The sequence below is a fragment of the Anomaloglossus baeobatrachus genome, chromosome 5 (genome assembly GCF_048569485.1).
Source record: "Anomaloglossus baeobatrachus isolate aAnoBae1 chromosome 5, aAnoBae1.hap1, whole genome shotgun sequence".
NCBI classification, from domain to species: domain Eukaryota; kingdom Metazoa; phylum Chordata; class Amphibia; order Anura; family Aromobatidae; genus Anomaloglossus; species Anomaloglossus baeobatrachus.
In genome coordinates, this window is record NC_134357.1 from 106,682,159 (window position 1) to 106,701,162 (window position 19,004).

Genomic DNA, 19,004 nt, shown 5'->3' on the forward strand with positions numbered 1-19,004 from the left:
GCCAGTCGCACCCCTTATGGCGCCTCATGCACTTCCTAGGGAAGATGGTGGCAGCCATGGAGGCAGTTCCCTTTGCGCAGTTTCATCTGCGCCAACTGCAAGGGGACATTCTCCGCCAATGGGACGGGCAGTCAACCTCCCTGGACAGGAAAGTCTCCCTTTCCCAGACGGCCAAGGACTCTCTGCAATGGTGGCTTATTCCCACCTCATTGTCACAGTGAAGATCCTTCCTACCCCCATCCTGGGCAGTGGTCACGACAGATACGAGTCTGTCAGGGTGGGGAGCAGTTTGTCTCCGCCACAGGGCTCAGGGGACGTGGACTCAGCAGGAGTCCACCCTTCAGATCAATGTTCTGGAAATCGGGGCAGGGTATCTTACCCTACTAGCTTTCCAGCAGTGGCTAGACAGAGGGCAGTTCCGAATCCAGTCGGACAACTCCACAGCGGTGGCATACATCAACCACCAAGGAGGGACGCGCAGTCGGCAAGCCTTCCAGGAAGTCCGGCGAATCCTCATGTGGGTGGAGGACACAGCATCCACCATATCCGCAGTTCACATCCCGGGCGTAGAAAACTGGGAAGCAGACTTCCTCAGTCGCCAGGGTATGGACGCAGGGGAATGGTCCCTTCACCCGGACGTGTTTCAGGAAATCTGTCGCCGCTGGGGGGTGCCGGACGTCGACCTAATGGCGTCTCGGCACAACAACAAGGTCCCGGCATTTATGGCACGATCGCGCGATCACAGAGCTCTGGCGGCAGACGCCTTAGTGCAAGATTGGTCGCAGTTCCGGCTCACATATGTGTTTCCACCTCTGGCACTCTTGCCCAGAGTACTGCGCAAAAAATCAGATCCGATTGCAGCCGCGTCATACTCGTCGCCCCAGACTGGCCGAGGAGATCGTGGTACCCGGATCTGTGGCATCTCACGGTCGGCCGACCGTGGTCACTACCAGGCCGGCCAGACTTACTGTCCCAAGGGCCGTTTTTCCGTCGGAATTCTGCGGCCCTGAACCTGACTGTGTGGCCATTGAGTCCTGGATCCTAGCGTCTTCAGGATTATCCCAAGGGGTCGTTGCCACCATGAAACAGGCTAGGAAGTCCACCTCTGCTAAGATCTACCACAGAACGTGGAAGATTTTCTTAACCTGGTGCTCGGCTCAGGGAGTGTCTCCCTGGACATTTGCATTGCCTACTTTTCTTTCCTTCCTGCACTCGGGGTTAGAAAAGGGCTTGTCGCTCGGCTCCCTTAAGGGGGAAGTCTCGGCATTATCCGTGTTTTTTCAGAAGCGTCTGGCACGTCTTTCTAAGGTGCGCACGTTCCTACAGGGGGTCTGTCATATCGTACCCCCGTACAAGCGGCCGTTAGATCCATGGGATCTCAACAGGGTATTAGTTGCTCTCCAGAAGCCGCCTTTCGAGCCTCTGAAGGAAGTTTCCTTCTCGCCTGTCACAGAAGGTGGCGTTTCTCGTTGCGATCACATCGCTTCGGCGAGTGTCTGAGCTGGCAGCTCTGTCATCCAAGGCTCACTTCCTGGTGTTCCACCAGGACAAGGTAGTGCTGCGCCCCATTCCGGAGTTTCTCCCTAAGGTCGTATCCTCATTTCATCTTAATCAGGATATATCCTTGCCTTTCTTTTTGTCCTCATCCGGTTCACCGGTATGAAAAGGACTTACGTTTGTTAGATCTGGTGAGAGCACTCAGAATCTACATTTCCCGCACGGCGCTCATGCGCCGTTCCGATGCATTTTTTGTCCTTGTCGCTGGTCCGCGCAAGGGGTTGCAGGCTTCTAAAGCCACCCTGGCTCGATGGATCAAAGAACCAATTCTAGAGGCCTACCGTTCTGCGGGGCTTCCGGTTCCTTCAGGGCTTAAAGCCCACTCAACCAGAGCCGTGGGTGCGTCCTGGGCATTACGACACCAGGCTTCGGCTCAACAAGTGTGCCAGGCAGCTACCTGGTCCAGTCTGCACACTTTCACCAAGCATTATCAGGTGCATACCTATGCTTCGGCGGATGCCAGCTTAGGTAGAAGAGTCCTGCAGGCGGCAGTGACACCCCCGTAGGGGAGGGCTGTTTTGCAGCCCTAACATGAGGTATTTCTTTACCCACCCAGGGACAGCTTTTGGACGTCCCAATCGTCTGGGTCTCCCAATAGAGCGCTGAAGAAGAAGGGAATTTTGTTACTTACCGTAAATTCCTTTTCTTCTAGCTCTTATTGGGAGACCCAGCACCCGCCCTGTTGTCCTTCGGGATGTTTTTGTTGTTTGCGGGTACACATGTTGTTAATGTTGAACGGTTTTTCAGTTCTCCGATGTTACTCGGAGTTAATTTGTTTAAACCAGTTATTGGCTTTCCTCCTTCTTGCTTTGGCACTAAAACTGGAGAACCCGTGATACCACGGGGGGGTATAGCCAGAAGGGGAGGGGCCTTGCACTTTTTAGTGTAGTGCTTTGTGTGGCCTCCGGAGGCAGTAGCTATACCCCAATCGTCTGGGTCTCCCAATAAGAGCTAGAAGAAAAGGAATTTACGGTAAGTAACAAAATTCCCTTCTTTTCACCAGGACAAGGTGGTTCTGCGCCCCCTTTCGAATTTTCTTCCAAAGGTTCCTACCCGGTTTCATTTGAACGAGGACATTGTTCTGCCTTCCTTTTTGTCCACACCCAGTTCATAGGGTGGAAAGGTCTCTGCATTCGTTAGACCTCGTCAGAGCTCTCAGATATTACATATCCAGGACAGTCCCTTTAGGAAAACGGACTTTCTTCGGCGCTCCATTGGGAGACCCAGACGATTGGGGTGTATAGCACTGCCCTCCGGAGGCCACACAAAGCAATTACACTAAAAAGTGTAAGGCCCCTCCCCTTCTGGCTATACACCCCCAGTGGGATCACTGGCTCACCAGTTTTCTGCTTTGTGCGAAGGAGGTCAGACATCCACGCATAGCTCCACTGTTTAGTCAGCAGTAGCTGCTGACTCTATCGGATGGAAGAAAAGAGAGCCCATATAGGGCCCCCAGCATGCTCCCTTCTCACCCCACTTGCGGTTTGTAAGGTTGAGGTACCCATTGCGGGTACGGAGGCTGGAGCCCACATGCTGCTTTCCTTCCCCATCCCCCTGAGGGGCTCTATGGAAGTGGGATCTTACCGGCCCCCGAACCCTGAGGCCGAGCTCCATCCACAGACCCAGAGACCCTGCTGGAGGAGCTGAGTACAGTCAGGGACAAGGCCCTGCAACGTTCAGGTACTCTGTGTCCCCGCACAGACAGGCCACGCACACTCCAGGCTTGCTGGGTGTGCTAGTGCGCCGGGGGCACTAGCGCTGCGCGCTCGGGTTAGAGTCACTGCAGCTTAGCTGAGTGATTTTTTGTCTTGGGAACTACCGCGCCGGCCGCTCCGGGAGCGGCGGCGCCGCTGGGACTTGTAGTGCGCCGGGGACTCGCGCTGCCCGCGCTTTTACGGCGGCAGCGCTCATAAATCTAGTCCCCGGCTTTTGCGGCCTAGTTACGGTTCGTTCCCGCCCCCACCCTGTCAATCAGGGAAAGGGAGAGACGCTGTGCAATAGGCAGCGCCGAGGGCTGGAGCCTTATTTACATGCTCCAGCCCTCTCACTGGGCACAGTGGGGACGCAAGTTTCCCGCTCTTGGTCTCAACACGCCCAGGGCCCGCCCCTCTCCACAGGACGCCGGCAGCCATTCCTGCATGCAGTCTGGCTGGAGAACGGACACAGGCTCTGGGGGACTCAGACAAGGGACTCTGGCGACCACACACCCGCGTTTATGCGGGCGGTAAGCTGCACATAAGTGCTGGCCCCACTAGTGCCACAGTGTTATTTGGTGCATTTTTTCTCTGTACCATATATATTTATATTGCACTGTACAGTCGCTTCTTGGCTTATACCCTCATTGCTCTGAGGAGACAACAACATGTCATCCGCAAAACGCAAGGGTGCCAAGGCACAGGCGGTACGCACTGCTTGTGCCGCATGTGGGGCTAATCTACCGGCAGGTTCCAATGACCCCCATTGTGTGCAATGTTCAATCCCTGTGCCACTTCGTCAGCCAGAGTCTATGGTAGTAGTGGCCCAGGCAGAGACGCCTGTGAACCCTGCCCCGGTGACGGGGACAGAATTTGCAGTTTTTGCTGATAAGATGTCTGTGACTATGACAAAAATCCTGGAAACCTTGCAGTCCAGGCCAGTTTCTCAGACCATGGACACTGCTGTGTCTATGCTCCCCGGTCCCCCTCAGTTGGAACTAATCCGTACTTCAAGGGGGTCCCAGGCATCACAGGCTGAAGACTCTGACTCGGATGACAGTCCCAGGCAGCCTAAGCGGGCTCGCTGGGAAAGACCCTCGCCGTCATCACACTGGTCAGGGTCTCAGCGAGACGAGGCTCTGTATGAGGAGACAGAGGTGGGTGATCAGGAATCTACTCCTGACACCGCTCTCAATCTAGATACCCCTGATGGTGACGCTATGGTAAATGACCTTATAGCGGCCATCAATAGACTGTTGGATATTTCTCCCCCAGCCCCTTCTGCAGAGGAGGCAGCTGCACAGCAGAAGTTCCAGTTCCGGTATCCTAAGCGTAAATTGAGTACTTTTCTGGACCACTCTGACTTCAGAGAATCAGTCCAGAAACATCATGCTTATCCAGATAAGCGTTTCTCCAAACGTCTTAAGGATACACGTTATCCCTTTCCCCCTGACGTGGTCAAACGCTGGTCCCAGTGTCCAAAGGTGGACCCCCCAATCTCCAGGCTTACGGCTAGATCCTTAGTTGCAGTGGAAGATGGGGCTTCACTTAAAGATGCCAATGACAGACAGATGGACCTTTGGTTAAAGTCTGTCTATGAAGCTATCGGCGCGTCGTTTGCTCCAGCATTCGCGGCCGTGTGGGCACTCCAAGCTATTTCAGCTGGCCTGGCACAAGTGGACTCTATCATACGTCCAGCAGTGCCGCGAGTAGCGTCCCTAACCTCGCAAATGTCTGCGTTTGCGACTTACGCTATCAACGCTGTCCTGGACTCTACGAGCCGTACCTCAATGGCGTCTGCCAACTCTGTGGTTTTGCGCAGAGCCTTGTGGTTAAAGGAATGGAAAGCAGATTCTGCTTCCAAGAAATGTTTAACCAGCTTGCCACTATCTGGAGACAGACTGTTTGGTGAGCAATTGGCTGAGATCATTACACAGTCCAAGGGTAAGGACTCCTCCTTACCCCAGCCCAGATCGAGCAAACCTCAACAGAGGAAGTGGCAGTCGAGGTTTCGGTCCTTTCGAGGCTCCAGCAAGACCCAATTCTCCTCGTCCAAAGGGACTCAGAAGGAGCAAAGGAGCTCAGATTCCTGGCGGGCTCATTCACGCCCCAAGAAAACAACCGGAGGAACCGCTTCCAAGGCGGCTGCCTCATGACTTTCGGCCTCATCCCTCCGCATCCTCGGTCGGTGGCAGGCTCTCCCGCTTTTGCGACATTTGGCTGCCACAGGTCAAAGACCGGTGGGTAGCAGACATTTTGTCTCACGGGTACAGGATAGAATTCAGTTCTCATCCTCCGCCTCGGTTCTTCAGAACCTCCCCACATCCCGACCGAGCAAATGCCCTTCTGCAGGCGGTGTGCTCACTAAGAGCAGAAGGAGTGGTGATCCCTGTTCCTCTGCAGGAACAAGGGCAAGGTTTTTACTCCAATCTCTTCGTGGTTCCAAAAAAGGACGGCTCGTTCCGTCCTGTTCTGGACCTAAAGCTGCTCAACAAGCATGTGAACGCCAGGCGGTTCCGGATGGAATCCCTCCGCTCTGTCATTGCCTCAATGTCTCAAGGAGATTTCCTTGCATCAATAGACATCAAAGATGCTTATCTCCACGTGCCGATTGCTACAGAGCACCAACGTTTCCTACGTTTCGTGATAGGAGACGACCATCTCCAGTTCGTAGCTCTGCCATTTGGTCTGGCGACAGCCCCACGGGTTTTCACCAAGGTCATGGCGGCAGTGGTAGCAGTCTTACATTCTCAGGGACACTCGGTGATCCCTTACTTGGACGATCTACTTGTCAAAGCACCCTCTCAAGAGGCATGCCAACACAGCCTGAATGTTGCGCTGGAGACTCTCCAGACTTTCGGGTGGATCATCAACTTTTCAAAGTCAAACCTGGCTCCGACTCAATCACTAACGTATCTTGGCATGGAGTTTCATACTCTCTCAGCGATAGTGAAGCTTCCGCTGGACAAGCAGCGGTCACTACAGACAGGGGTGCAGTCTCTCCTTCAGGGTCAGTCGCACCCCTTAAGGCGCCTCATGCACTTCCTAGGGAAGATGGTGGCAGCAATGGAGGCAGTCCCGTTCGCGCAGTTTCATCTGCGTCCACTTCAATGGGACATTCTCCGCCAATGGGACGGGAAGACAACTTCCCTAGACAGGAAAGTCTCCCTTTCTCAGACAGCCAAGGATTCTCTGCTATGGTGGCTTCTTCCCACCTCATTATCGCAGGGAAGATCATTCCTGCCCCCATCCTGGGCAGTGGTCACGACAGACGCGAGTCTGTCAGGGTGGGGAGCAGTTTTTCTCCACCACAGGGCTCAAGGGACGTGGACTCAGCAGGAATCCACCCTTCAGATCAATGTTCTGGAGATCAGGGCAGTGTATCTTGCCCTATTAGCCTTCCAGCAGTGGCTGGAAGGAAAACAGATCCGAATTCAGTCGGACAACTCCACAGCGGTGGCATACATCAACCACCAAGGAGGGACACGCAGTCGGCAAGCCTTCCAGGAAGTCAGGCGGATTCTGATGTGGGTAGAGGAAAGAGCTTCCACCATATCAGCAGTTCACATCCCGGGCGTAGAAAACTGGGAAGCAGACTTCCTCAGTCGCCAGGGCATGGACGCAGGGGAATGGTCCCTTCACCCGGACGTGTTTCAGGAAATCTGCCGCCGCTGGGGGGTGCCGGACGTCGACCTAATGGCGTCTCGGCACAACAACAAGGTCCCGACCCTCATAGCGCGGTCTCGCGATCAAAGAGCTCTGGCGGCAGACGCCTTAGTGCAAGATTGGTCGCAGTTCCGGCTCCCTTATGTGTTTCCACCTCTGGCACTCTTGCCCAGAGTGTTACGCAAGATCAGATCAGATTGCGGCCGCGTCATACTCGTCGCCCCAGACTGGCCGAGGAGGTCGTGGTACCCGGATCTGTGGCATCTCACGGTCTGCCAACCGTGGGCACTACCAGACCGTCCAGACTTACTGTCCCAAGGGCCGTTTTTCCATCGGAATTCTGCGGCCCTGAACCTGACTGTGTGGCCATTGAGTCCTGGATCCTAGCGTCTTCAGGATTATCCCAAGGGGTCGTGGCCACCATGAGACAGGCTAGGAAGTCCACTTCTGCTAAGATCTACCACAGAACGTGGAAGATTTTCTTATCCTGGTGCTCTGCACAAGGAGTATCTCCCTGGCCATTCGCGTTACCTGTCTTTCTTTCCTTCCTGCAATCTGGGTTGGAAAAGGGCTTGTCGCTCGGCTCCCTTAAAGGGCAAGTCTCGGCACTATCCGTGTTTTTTCAGAAGCGTCTAGCACGACTTTCTCAGGTGCGCACGTTCCTGCAGGGGGTTTGTCATATCGTACCTCCGTACAGGCGGCCGTTAGATCCGTGGGATCTAAACAAGGTCCTTGTTGCTCTCCAGAAGCCGCCCTTCGAGCCTCTGAGGGATGTGTCACTTTCTCGACTCTCACAGAAAGTGGCCTTTCTGGTAGCGGTCACGTCTCTTCGGAGAGTGTCCGAACTAGCAGCGCTGTCATCCAAGGCTCCTTTCCTGGTGTTCCACCAGGACAAGGTAGTGCTGCGCCCCATTCAGGAGTTTCTCCCTAAGGTGGTATCCTCTTTTCATCTTAATCAGGATATCTCCTTGCCTTCCTTTTATCCGCATGCAGTTCATCGGTATGAAAGGGATTTGCATTTGTTGGATCTGGTGAGAGCACTCAGAATCTACATTTCCCGCACGGCGCCCCTGCGCCGCTCGGATGCACTCTTTGTCCTTGTCGCTGGTAAGCGCAGAGGGTCGCAGGCTTCCAAAGCCACCCTGGCTCGATGGATCAAAGAACCAATTCTTGAAGCCTACCGTTCTGCTGGGCTTCCGGTTCCATCAGGGCTGAAGGCCCATTCTACCAGAGCCGTGGGTGCGTCCTGGGCATTACGACACCAGGCTACGGCTCAACAGGTGTGCCAGGCAGCCACCTGGTCGAGTCTGCACACTTTCACCAAACATTATCAGGTGCATACCTATGCTTCGGCGGACGCCAGCCTAGGTAGAAGAGTCCTGCAGGCGGCAGTTGCCTCCCCGTAGGGGAGGGCTGTCTTTGCAGCTCTAACATGAGGTATTTCTTTACCCACCCAGGGACAGCTTTTGGACGTCCCAATCGTCTGGGTCTCCCAATGGAGCGCCGAAGAAGAAGGGAATTTTGTTACTTACCGTAAATTCCTTTTCTTCTAGCTCCTATTGGGAGACCCAGCACCCGCCCTGTTGTCCTTCGGGATTTTTGGTTGTTTTTCGGGTACACATGTTGTTCATGTTGAATGGTTTTCAGTTCTCCGACGTATCTTCGGAGTGAATTTGTTTAAACCAGTTATTGGCTTTCCTCCTTCTTGCTTTTGCACTAAAACTGGTGAGCCAGTGATCCCACTGGGGGTGTATAGCCAGAAGGGGAGGGGCCTTACACTTTTTAGTGTAATTGCTTTGTGTGGCCTCCGGAGGGCAGTGCTATACACCCCAATCGTCTGGGTCTCCCAATAGGAGCTAGAAGAAAAGGAATTTACGGTAAGTAACAAAATTCCCTTCTTTTGTTCGTCGTTCCTGAGGGGCCTAAGAAGGGACAGGCGACTCTGGCTCGCTGGATTCGCTCTGAGATCCAGGAAATCTACCGCTTGCAACTCAAGCCCATTCCTAGTGGGCTACGGGCTCATTCCACGCGAACAGTTGGCACTTCGTGGGCCATTCGGCATCAGGCTTCAGTGGAACAGGTGTGTAAGGCTGCGACCTGGTCTAGCCTACATACGTTTTCAAAGCATTAGAGTCCATGCCCAGGTTTCAGCTGAGGCAAATCTGGGTAGGACAATTCTGCAAACTGCAGTGGAGCACCTTCTGAGTAGGCGCTCCAGGCTGTCTGGGACTGGTTCCTAGTCCTTGGGTTGTGTTGTCTTGTTTTTATTTTTCCCACCCATGGACTGCTTTAGGATGTCCCATGGTCCTGTGTCCCCCAATGAGGCGTCAGAGAATAACGGATTTTTGTGTACTCACCGTAAAATCGTTTTCTCTTAGCCATCATTGGGGGACACAACACCCACACTGTTGCCCTGTTGGGCCATGGTTCTCTCAGTACCTTATTTGGTTATGACTCTTCTTTTCTCATGTTCCTCTGAGGTAAGTTTTTTTTACTGTTTTTTTTTTTTTTTTTTCTCCTACTGCTTGTGTACTAAAACTGAGCTTGCCTGGCCTGGCCAGGGGGTGTATACTGCAAAGGAGGAGCTATGCTTTTGCATCTACTTAGTGTCCTCCTATGGATAGGCAGCATAACGCCCATGGTCCTGTGTCCCCCAATGATGGCTAAGAGAAAACTATTTTACGGTGAGTACAAAAAAATCCGTTTTTTAAAAGGGTTTGTGTAAAGTTTGCAAGTTTATCCTGTGTCCTTGGAGAAAGAGATCAGCGCGGTGTGCGGCATTTTACATTGCTACCATTTACATTCACAACTCAGTGCAGACTGCTTATTGGGAGCTCCGCATGTCACCTAGTAGGCCTGAAGGGGTGGGTAAGAAATTGGGATCACTGCTATGTGAACATTTTAATAAATTTTTATGAATATATAAATGTTTTTCATGCTCCTAACAATAATATTGCCTTTCAAGGGATAGAAGCTGTCACCTGATTCATGCCACTCAAACCACGGACAGCGTGAAGTGTGTGTGTGTGTGTGTGTGTGTGTGTGTGTGTGTGTACGTACACACACACACACACACACACACACACACACACACACACACACACACACACACACACACACACACACACACACACACACACTCTATTATTTCAGATGAGAACATGCTTTAAAAGCAGTCTGTCCAACTAGTCTCCCATCCGGTTCTGTTCCCGACAGCTTTTCAGCCCGCTTCTCACCGTGAGTGGTATCTCACTAGTGACAGGCTTTCCGTGAGTGCATGTACAATGTGGAGCCGGAGGGTAGAAGACTCCTGGACCCGCCTGTCTGACTAGTCATCCATTCAGCTCACTTCCCAACAGCTTTTACAGTTTGTTCGGTCCAGAGAAAAAACATACCTGGCTGAAATCATGCAACCAGTGGCTGTCTGTCATACATGCTGTCTGTGGATATCCGCTGTCAGGTTCACTTTACATTCTAGATATAAAGGTTATAATAAATGCAGACAATTACATGTTTTTGTTAAAAGTAATTACTTTAATTCTAATCTTTCAAAAACCGATGCCTTTTCTTTCCTCCCTAGGCTGACTCTGTGTGACTTGGCTGGTTCTGAAAGATGCACAAAAACTCAAAATGAAGGTGAAAGGCTGAAGGAAAGTGGGAACATAAATACGTCACTACTCATCCTTGGCAAATGCATCAATGCACTTAAGAACAGCCAGCAGTCCAAGTAGGTTTATAGCTCCACTTCTGACTTTTCATGCTTGTTCTCTGTTAGCCGTATCCATATATTATATAAAGTTGCTAAGAAGAGACCTTTTTATGTATTTATTTTATTTATTTTTTTTTTATATAAATGTGTGTGTATGTCCTCTAAAAGAAACTGCATAGTCTCATTTACAATCACGAAACTTTGCACAGGCACCTCATTTATTCGGAGACAAAGTTTTGAGAAGAAATTTAAACCCCTCATTTTAGTTATTCGCCCCCCCCCCCCAAAAAAAAATATGCTTATTTATGGTTTGGATGTGTGAGGTAATATATTGGCACTTTTGATAGCCTGGATATTTATCAGGTGTGTGTACTGTGTGTGTAGTGTGTGTGTGTGTGTGTGTGTGTGTGTGTAGTGTGTGTGTGTGTGTAGTGTGTGCGCAGTGTGTGTGTGCATGTGTAGTGTGTGCGCAGTGTGTGTGTGTGTGCGCAGTGTGTGTGTGCGCAGTGTGTGTGTGCGCTGTGTGTGTAGTGTGTGTGTGTGTGTGTGCGCAGTGTGTGAAGTGTGCGCAGTGTGTGTGTGTGTGTGCGCGCAGTGTGTGTGCGCAGTGTGTGTGCATGTGTAGTGTGTGTGTGTGTGCGCAGTGTGTGTGTGTGTGCGCAGTGTGTGTGCGTAGTGTGTAGTGTGTGGTGTGTGTGTGTGCGCAGTGTGTGTGTGCGTGCGCAGTGTGTGTGCGCTGTGTGTGCAGTGTGTAGTGTGTGTGAAGTGTGCGCAGTGTGTAGTGTGCGCAGTGTGCGTGTGCGCGCAGTGTGTGTGCGCGTAGTGTGTGGTGTGTGTGTGCGCGCAGTGTGTGTGTGTGTGCGCGCAGTGTGTGTGTGTGTGTGCGCGCAGTGTGTGTGCGCGCAGTGTGTGTGTGTGTGTGCGCGCAGTGTCTGTGTGTGTGCGCGCAGTGTGTGTGTGTGTGTGCGCGCAGTGTGTGTGTGTGTGCGCGCAGTGTGTGTGTGTGCGCGCAGTGTGTGTGTGTGCGCGCAGTGTGTGTGTGTGCGCGCAGTGTGTGTGTGTGCGCGCAGTGTGTGTGTGTGCGCGCAGTGTGTGTGTGTGCGCGCAGTGTGTGTGTGTGCGCGCAGTGTGTGTGTGTGCGCGCAGTGTGTGTGTGCGCGCAGTGTGTGTGTGCGCGCAGTGTGTGTGTGCGCGCAGTGTGTGTGTGTGCGCGCAGTGTGTGTGTGTGCGCGCAGTGTGTGTGTGTGCGCGCAGTGTGTGTGTGTGCGCGCAGTGTGTGTGTGTGCGCGCAGTGTGTGTGTGTGCGCGCAGTGTGTGTGTGTGTGCGCGCAGTGTGTGTGTGTGTGCGCGCAGTGTGTGTGTGTGTGCGCGCAGTGTGTGTGTGTGTGCGCGCAGTGTGTGTGTGTGTGCGCGCAGTGTGTGTGTGTGTGCGCGCAGTGTGTGTGTGTGTGTGCGCGCAGTGTGTGTGTGTGTGCGCGCGCAGTGTGTGTGTGTGTGCGCGCGCAGTGTGTGTGTGTGTGTGCGCGCAGTGTGTGTGTGTGTGTGCACGCAGTGTGTGTGTGTGTGTGCGCGCAGTGTGTGTGTGTGTGCGCGCAGTGTGTGTGTGTGTGTGCGCGCAGTGTGTGTGTGTGTGTGCGCGCAGTGTGTGTGGTGTGTGCGCGCAGTGTGTGGTGTGTGCGCGCAGTGTGTGGTGTGTGCGCGCAGTGTGTGGTGTGTGTGTGCGCAGTGTGTGTGTGTGTGTGTGCGCAGTGTGTGTGTGTGTGTGTGCGCAGTGTGTGTGTGTGTGTGCGCAGTGTGTGTGTGTGTGTGTGCGCAGTGTGTGTGTGTGCGCAGTGTGTGTGTGTGCGCAGTGTGTGTGTGCGCAGTGTGTGTGTGTGTGTGTGTGTGTGTGTTTTGAGGGGGAATTTTAACCCCTCGCTTCAGTTATTCCACTGGGGGGGGGCCAAAGAAAAAAAAAAGCTTATTTATGGTTTTGATGCGTGAGGTAATATATTGGCACTTTTGACAGCCTGGATATTTATCAGGTGACGCGTGTGTGTGTGTGTGTGTCTGTGTGTGTGTGTATCTATATATTACAGTACATATAATATGTACACAGAAGCTCTTTCAATGCGCTGAAGGCCACTGTGGCAAAAAATTCTCACCCTGTGCAATTGTGTTGCAAGAGGGGATGATGGGCACCTGAACTGATGCCAGGGCAGGAGCTTGGCGCTTAAATGTCATGATCAGTCATTGACAATGGCATTAAAGAGTTAACATTAGTGATCTGTGCTGATTCCTGCTGTTGGGTACAGCCAGCGTCTGCACTGTATGGAGCAGGCTTCGCTCCAGAGCCGCTGCACACTCGGACTTGCTTTGTGATGTATATATCTCTTATGGAGCATTGAGTTAAACATTATATTTATAAGGCCAGCCCTTTTCTGTGCTGTATACTGATAGTGTAATTGTATTATTTGCTTCAGGTTCCAGCAGCATGTGCCGTTTCGAGAAAGCAAGCTTACCCACTATCTGCAGAGCTTTTTCACCGGCAAAGGGAAAGTGTGCATGATCGTGAACATTAGTCAGACGGCCTCCGCTTATGATGAGACCCTCAATGTGCTCAAATTTTCAGCGGTTGCACAAAAGGTATGTACTGACCTGACCCAGAATTAGCAGGTGTCACATGAAGCCAATTTCCAGAATTTTTTTTATTTATATTTTGTTAGAAAAAAGTGCTGAATGAAATGGGGTTTAACCCCTTCTGGACCTTCGCCGTCCATATACCATAGCATGAAGTGTGTTCCTGCAAACCGTCATGCATATACAGTGCGACGATCATGATGAATAAATCATTAGTAGGTGTCCGCTATATATGTTAGCACTAATCACAAGCATTTAACCCCTCTCATGCCGCTGTCAATAGCGACATCAATCTGCTTACTGAAGGCAGGCGGCACCCTCATTGCTCCAAGCGTTACAACAGTTATTGCGTTTTCTATGTTAACCCCAGGCCGAATAATGGCTGCAGAGGCCCCCAGGTTTGGTTGCCTGTAAGGGTATTCCTTGAGCTGATCCTCACACACTTCATGCCTGTGTCATATTGATAGCTCTAATAACCTGCAATGCAAAAACAGAACGAGGAGGAGGAAAAGTTGATGTCTGATAAAGTCTAGGTAAAAAGAAAAAAAAAAGAGAAAAAAGGAAAATGTTTTACAAGTAAAATGCTGTTTTTCTGTAGAATCAAAAGGGTAAAGGAAAAAAGTACACATTTATTATTGCCAGGTCTGAAACTAATCTATATAACTGTCATTATTTAACCCGTTAGGTGAACAGCTTAAAAATAATAATAAAGCTAAACACTCCAAATTTTGCTTTCTCGTCATACTAACACACAAAGCTTAGTATAAATTATCAAGAAAATCACACAGCGCAAAAAATTTGTATCAATAAAAACGTAATCTTGTCCTGCAAAAAAGTCCTTTCTTCAGCGCTCTATTGGGAGACCCAGACGATTGGGGTATAGCTACTGCCCTCCGGAGGCCACACAAAGCACTACACTAAAAAGTGCAAGGCCCCTCCCCTTCTGGCTATACCCCCCCGTGGTGTCACGGGTTCTCCAGTTTTCAAGCTTTGTGCGAAGGAGGTCAGACATCTACGCATAGCTCCACAGATTTTAGTCAGCAGTAGCTGCTGACTATTTCGGATGGAAGAAAAGAGGGCCCATATAGGGCCCCCAGCATGCTCCCTTCTCACCCGTGGATGGTGTTGTAAGGTTGAGGTACCTATTGCTGGTACAGGGGCTGGAGCCCCACATGCTGTTTTCCTTCCACATCCCCTTGTAGGGCTCTGTGGAAGTGGGATCCTGCCGGCCTCTAAGCTCTGACGCCGGGCTCCATCCACAGACCCATAGCACCTGATGGATATGGAGCAGGAGTACAATCAGGGACAAGGCCCTGCATCATACAGGTACTCTGTGTCCCCGGCAGGCACAGACACACTCCGGGCTGGCTGGGTGTTGTAGTGCGCCGGGGACCGTAACGTTGGAGTTAGTGTTCCTACAGTTTACTGGGGGACTTTGTGTTGTGGGAACGCAGCGCCGACCCCCACTGGACCGGGCGGCGCTGCTGTGACTTGTGGTGCGCCGGGGACACGCCGACCGCGCTTTTACGGCGGCGGCGTTTATAAATCCAGTCCCCGGCTTTTGCGGCCTAGCTCCGCTTCGTTCCCGCCTCCACCCTGTCAATCAGGGTAGGGGAGAGACGCGGTTTCGCAGCAGCGACGAGGGCTGGAGCCTGATTTACATGCTCCAGCCCTCTCACTAGGCACAGAGGGAAGCAGGCTTCCCGCTCTTAGTCAGGAACGCCCAGGGCCCGCCCCCCCTCCTCTCCCAGGACGCCGGCAGCCATTACATGCAGTCTGGCTGGAGGAAGGACGCAAGGCTCTGGGAGACCTGGACTAGGGGGCTTTTGGAGACCACACACCCGCTCTTAAGCGGGCGGTAAGCGGCATTTCAGCTGGCCCCTCTAGTGCCTCAGTGTGTATTGGTGTACTGTGTCACCAGATATATATATTTATTTATTTCTTGCACTGTGAGGTCGCTTCCTGGCTGGATACCCCAGATCGCTCTGAGGAGGCAGCAACATGTCATCCACAAAACGCAAGGCTGCCAAGGCTAGGGCTGTGTACACTGCGTGTGCTGCATGTGGGGCTGCTCTACCAGCAGGTTCCAAAGACCCCCATTGTGTGCAATGCTCAGATCCGGTGCTGCTTCGCCAGCCGGAGTCCGGAGGGGTAGTGACCCAGGCTGAGACGCTTGTAAGTCCTGCCCCGGTGTCAGGGACAGACTTTGCAGTTTTTGCTGATGGAATGTCTGTGACTATGGCAAAAATCCTTGAAACTTTGCAATCCATGACTGGGGCTCAGTCTATGGACACGGCGAGGTCTCTGTCCTCTAATCCCCCTCAGTTGGAATTAATCCAGACTGCAAGGGGGTCCCCGGCTTCACAAGCTGAGGATTATGACTCAGATGATAGCCCCAGCCACCCTAAGCGAGCTCGCTGGGAAAGACCCTCAATGTCATCACACTGCTCAGGGTCTCAGCGCAATCAGTCGCCCTGTGATGCGTCTGAAGAGAGTGATCAGGAGTCTTATCCTGGAACCCCTCTCAATCTGGATACCCCGGATGGGGACGCCATGGTAAACGAGCTTATCTCAGCCATCAATAGACTGTTGGATATTTCTCCCCCAGCTCCTTCTGCAGAGGAGGCAGCTGCAGAGCAGGAGAAGTTTCGTTTCCTCTATCCCAAGCGTAAATTGAGTGCTTTCTTGGATCACTCTGACTTCAGAGAGTCAATCCAGAAACACGACGCTCATCCAGAAAGGCGTTTCTCTAAACGTTCTAAGGATACACGTTTTCCTTTCCCCCCTGATGTGGTCAAGCGCTGGACCCAGTGTCCAAAAGTAGACCCCCCGATTTCCAAACTTGCAGCTAGATCCATAGTTGCAGTGGAGGATGGCGCTTCACTTAAGGATGCCAATGACAGACAGATGGACCTTTGGTTAAAATCTGTCTATGAAGCTATCGGCGCGTCGTTTGCTCCAGCATTCGCAGCCGTATGGGCACTCCAAGCTATTTCAGCTGGTTTAGCAAAAGTGGATGCTATCATACATCCAGCGGCGCCGCAAGTGGCGTCCCTTACCTCGCAGATGTCTGCGTTTGCGTCTTACGCTATCAATGCGGTCCTAGAATCTACCAGCCGCACCTCAATGGCGTCCGCCAATTCGGTAGTTTTGCGCAGAGCCTTGTGGTTAAAGGACTGGAAAGCAGATGCTGGTTCCAAAAAATGTTTAACCAGCTTACCTTTATCTAGAGATAGACTGTTTGGCGAGCCATTGGCTGACATCATTAAACAGTCCAAGGGTAAAGACTCTTCCTTACCCCAGCCCAGATCAAGCAAACCTCAGCAGAAAAAATGGCAGCAGAGGTTTCAGTCCTTTCGAGGTTCGGGCAAGACACAATTCTCCTCGTCCAAAGGGACTCAGAGGACGCAAAGAGTCTCAGATTCCTGGCGGGCTCACGCACGCCCCAAGAAAGCAAATGGAGGAACCGCTTCCAAAGCGGCTACCTCATGACTTCCAGCCCCCCCCCTCCGCATCTCCGGTTGGGGGCAGGCTCTCCAGCTTTTCCGACATTTGGATGTCACAGGTCAAAGACCGGTGGGTGACAAACATTTTGTCTCGCGGGTACAGAATCGAGTTCAGTTCTCGTCCTCCAGCTCGGTTCTTCAGAACCTCCCCACATCCAGACCGAGCAGATGCCCTGCTGCAGGCGGTGCATTCTCTAAGAGCAGAAGGAGTGGTGGTCCCTGTACCGCCTCAGGAACAAGGGCGAGGGTTTTACTCCAATCTCTTTGTGGTTCCAAAAAAGGACGGCTCGTTCCGTCCTGTTCTGGATCTAAAGCTGCTCAACAAACATGTGCACGCCAGACGGTTCCGGATGGAAACCCTCCGCTCTGTCGTTGCCTCAATGTCTCAAGGAGACTTCCTTGCCTCAATAGACATCAAAGATGCTTATCTCCACGTGCCAATTGCTACAGAACATCAACGTTTTCTACGTTTTGTGATAGGAAACGATCATCTTCAGTTCGTAGCTCTGCCATTCGGTCTGGCGACAGCCCCCCGGGTCTTCACCAAGGTCATGGCGGCGGTGGTAGCAGTCTTGCACTCTCAGGGACACTCGGTGATCCCTTACCTAGACGATCTACTTGTCAAGGCACCCTCTCAAGAGGCATGCCAACTCAGTCTACATGCTACGCTGGAGACTCTACAGACGTTCGGATGGATCATCAACTTTCCAAAGTCGAATCTGTCACCGTCACAGTCGCTAACGTATCTTGGCATGGAGTTTCATACTCGAGCAGCGAGAGTGAAGCTTCCGCTGAACAAGCAGCGGTCCCTACAGACAGGGGTGCAATCCCTCCTTCAAGGCCAGTCGCACCCCTTACGGCGCCTCATGCACTTCCTCGGGAAGATGGTGGCAGCCATGGAAGCAGTTCCCTTTGCGCAGTTTCATCTGCGCCCACTTCAATGGGACATTCTCCGCCAATGGGACGGGAAGTCAACGTCCCTGGACAGGAAAGTCTCTCTTTCCCAGACGGCCAAGGACTCTCTACAATGGTGGCTCCTTCCCACCTCATTGTCTCAGGGAAGATCCTTCCTGCCCCCATCCTGGGCAGTGGTCACGACAGATGCGAGTCTGTCAGGGTGGGGAGCAGTGTTTCTCCACCACAGGGCCCAGGGGACGTGGACTCCGCAGGAGTCCACCCTTCAGATCAATGTTCTGGAAATCAGGGCAGTGTATCTTGCCCTACTGGCCTTCCAACAGTGGCTGGAAGGAAAGCAGATCCGAATCCAGTCGGACAACTCCACAGCGGTGGCATACATCAACCACCAAGGAGGGACGCGCAGTCGGCAAGCATTCCAAGAAGTCCGGCGCATTCTAATGTGGGTGGAGGACACAGCATCCACCATATCCGCGGTTCACATCCCAGGCGTAGAAAATTGGGAAGCAGACTTCCTCAGTCGCCAGGGCATGGACGCAGGGGAGTGGTCCCTTCACCCGGACGTGTTTCAGGAAATCTGTCGCCGATGGGGAGTGCCGGACGTCGACCTAATGGCGTCCCGGCACAACAACAAGGTCCCGGCATTCATGGCGAGGTCGCGCGATCAAAGAGCTCTGGCGGCAGACGCATTAGTTCAAGATTGGTCGCAGTTCCGGCTCCCATACGTCTTCCCACCTCTGGCACTCTTGCCCAGAGTGTTACGCAAGATCAGATCCGATTGCAGCCGCGTCATTCTCGTCGCCCCAGACTGGCCGAGGAGATCGTGGTATCCGGATCTGTGGCATCTCACGGTCGGTCGACCGTGGTCACTGCCAGACCGACCAGACTTACTGTCCCAAGGGCCGTTTTTCCATCAGAATTCTGCGGCCCTGAACCTGACTGTGTGGCCATTGAGTCCTGGATCCTAGCGTCCGCAGGATTATCTCAAGGAGTCGTAGCCACAATGAGACAAGCTAGGAAGTCAACGTCTGCTAACCAGCTCTGTCCTTACCTATTGTACCAACACCCATTCCCTGTAGACTGTGAGCCCTCGCGGGCAGGGTCCTCTCTCCTCCTATACCAGTCCGTCTTGTACTGTTAATGATTGTTGTACGTATACCCTCTTTCACTTGTAAAGCGCCATGGAATAAATGGCGCTATAATAATAAATAATAATAATAATAATAATAATCTACCACAGAACGTGGAAGATTTTCTTATCCTGGTGCTCTGCACAGAGAGTATCCCCTTGGCCATTTGCATTGCCCACCTTTCTTTCCTTCCTGCAATCGGGGTTGG

At 52.4% G+C, this 19,004-nt stretch overlaps 1 protein-coding gene across 2 annotated transcripts in view; it reads left to right on the plus strand.

Annotated features, from left to right (window-relative positions):
* Positions 1–19,004, plus strand: part of KIF20B (kinesin family member 20B) — a 340,877-nt gene that overhangs the window by 101,702 nt on the left and 220,171 nt on the right. For both annotated transcript variants that reach the window (XM_075348747.1, XM_075348748.1), the window contains 2 exons: positions 10,498–10,644; positions 13,089–13,251. In XM_075348747.1, coding sequence (XP_075204862.1) covers positions 10,498–10,644; positions 13,089–13,251 — 310 coding nt within the window. The remainder of the gene's footprint in view (positions 1–10,497; positions 10,645–13,088; positions 13,252–19,004) is intronic.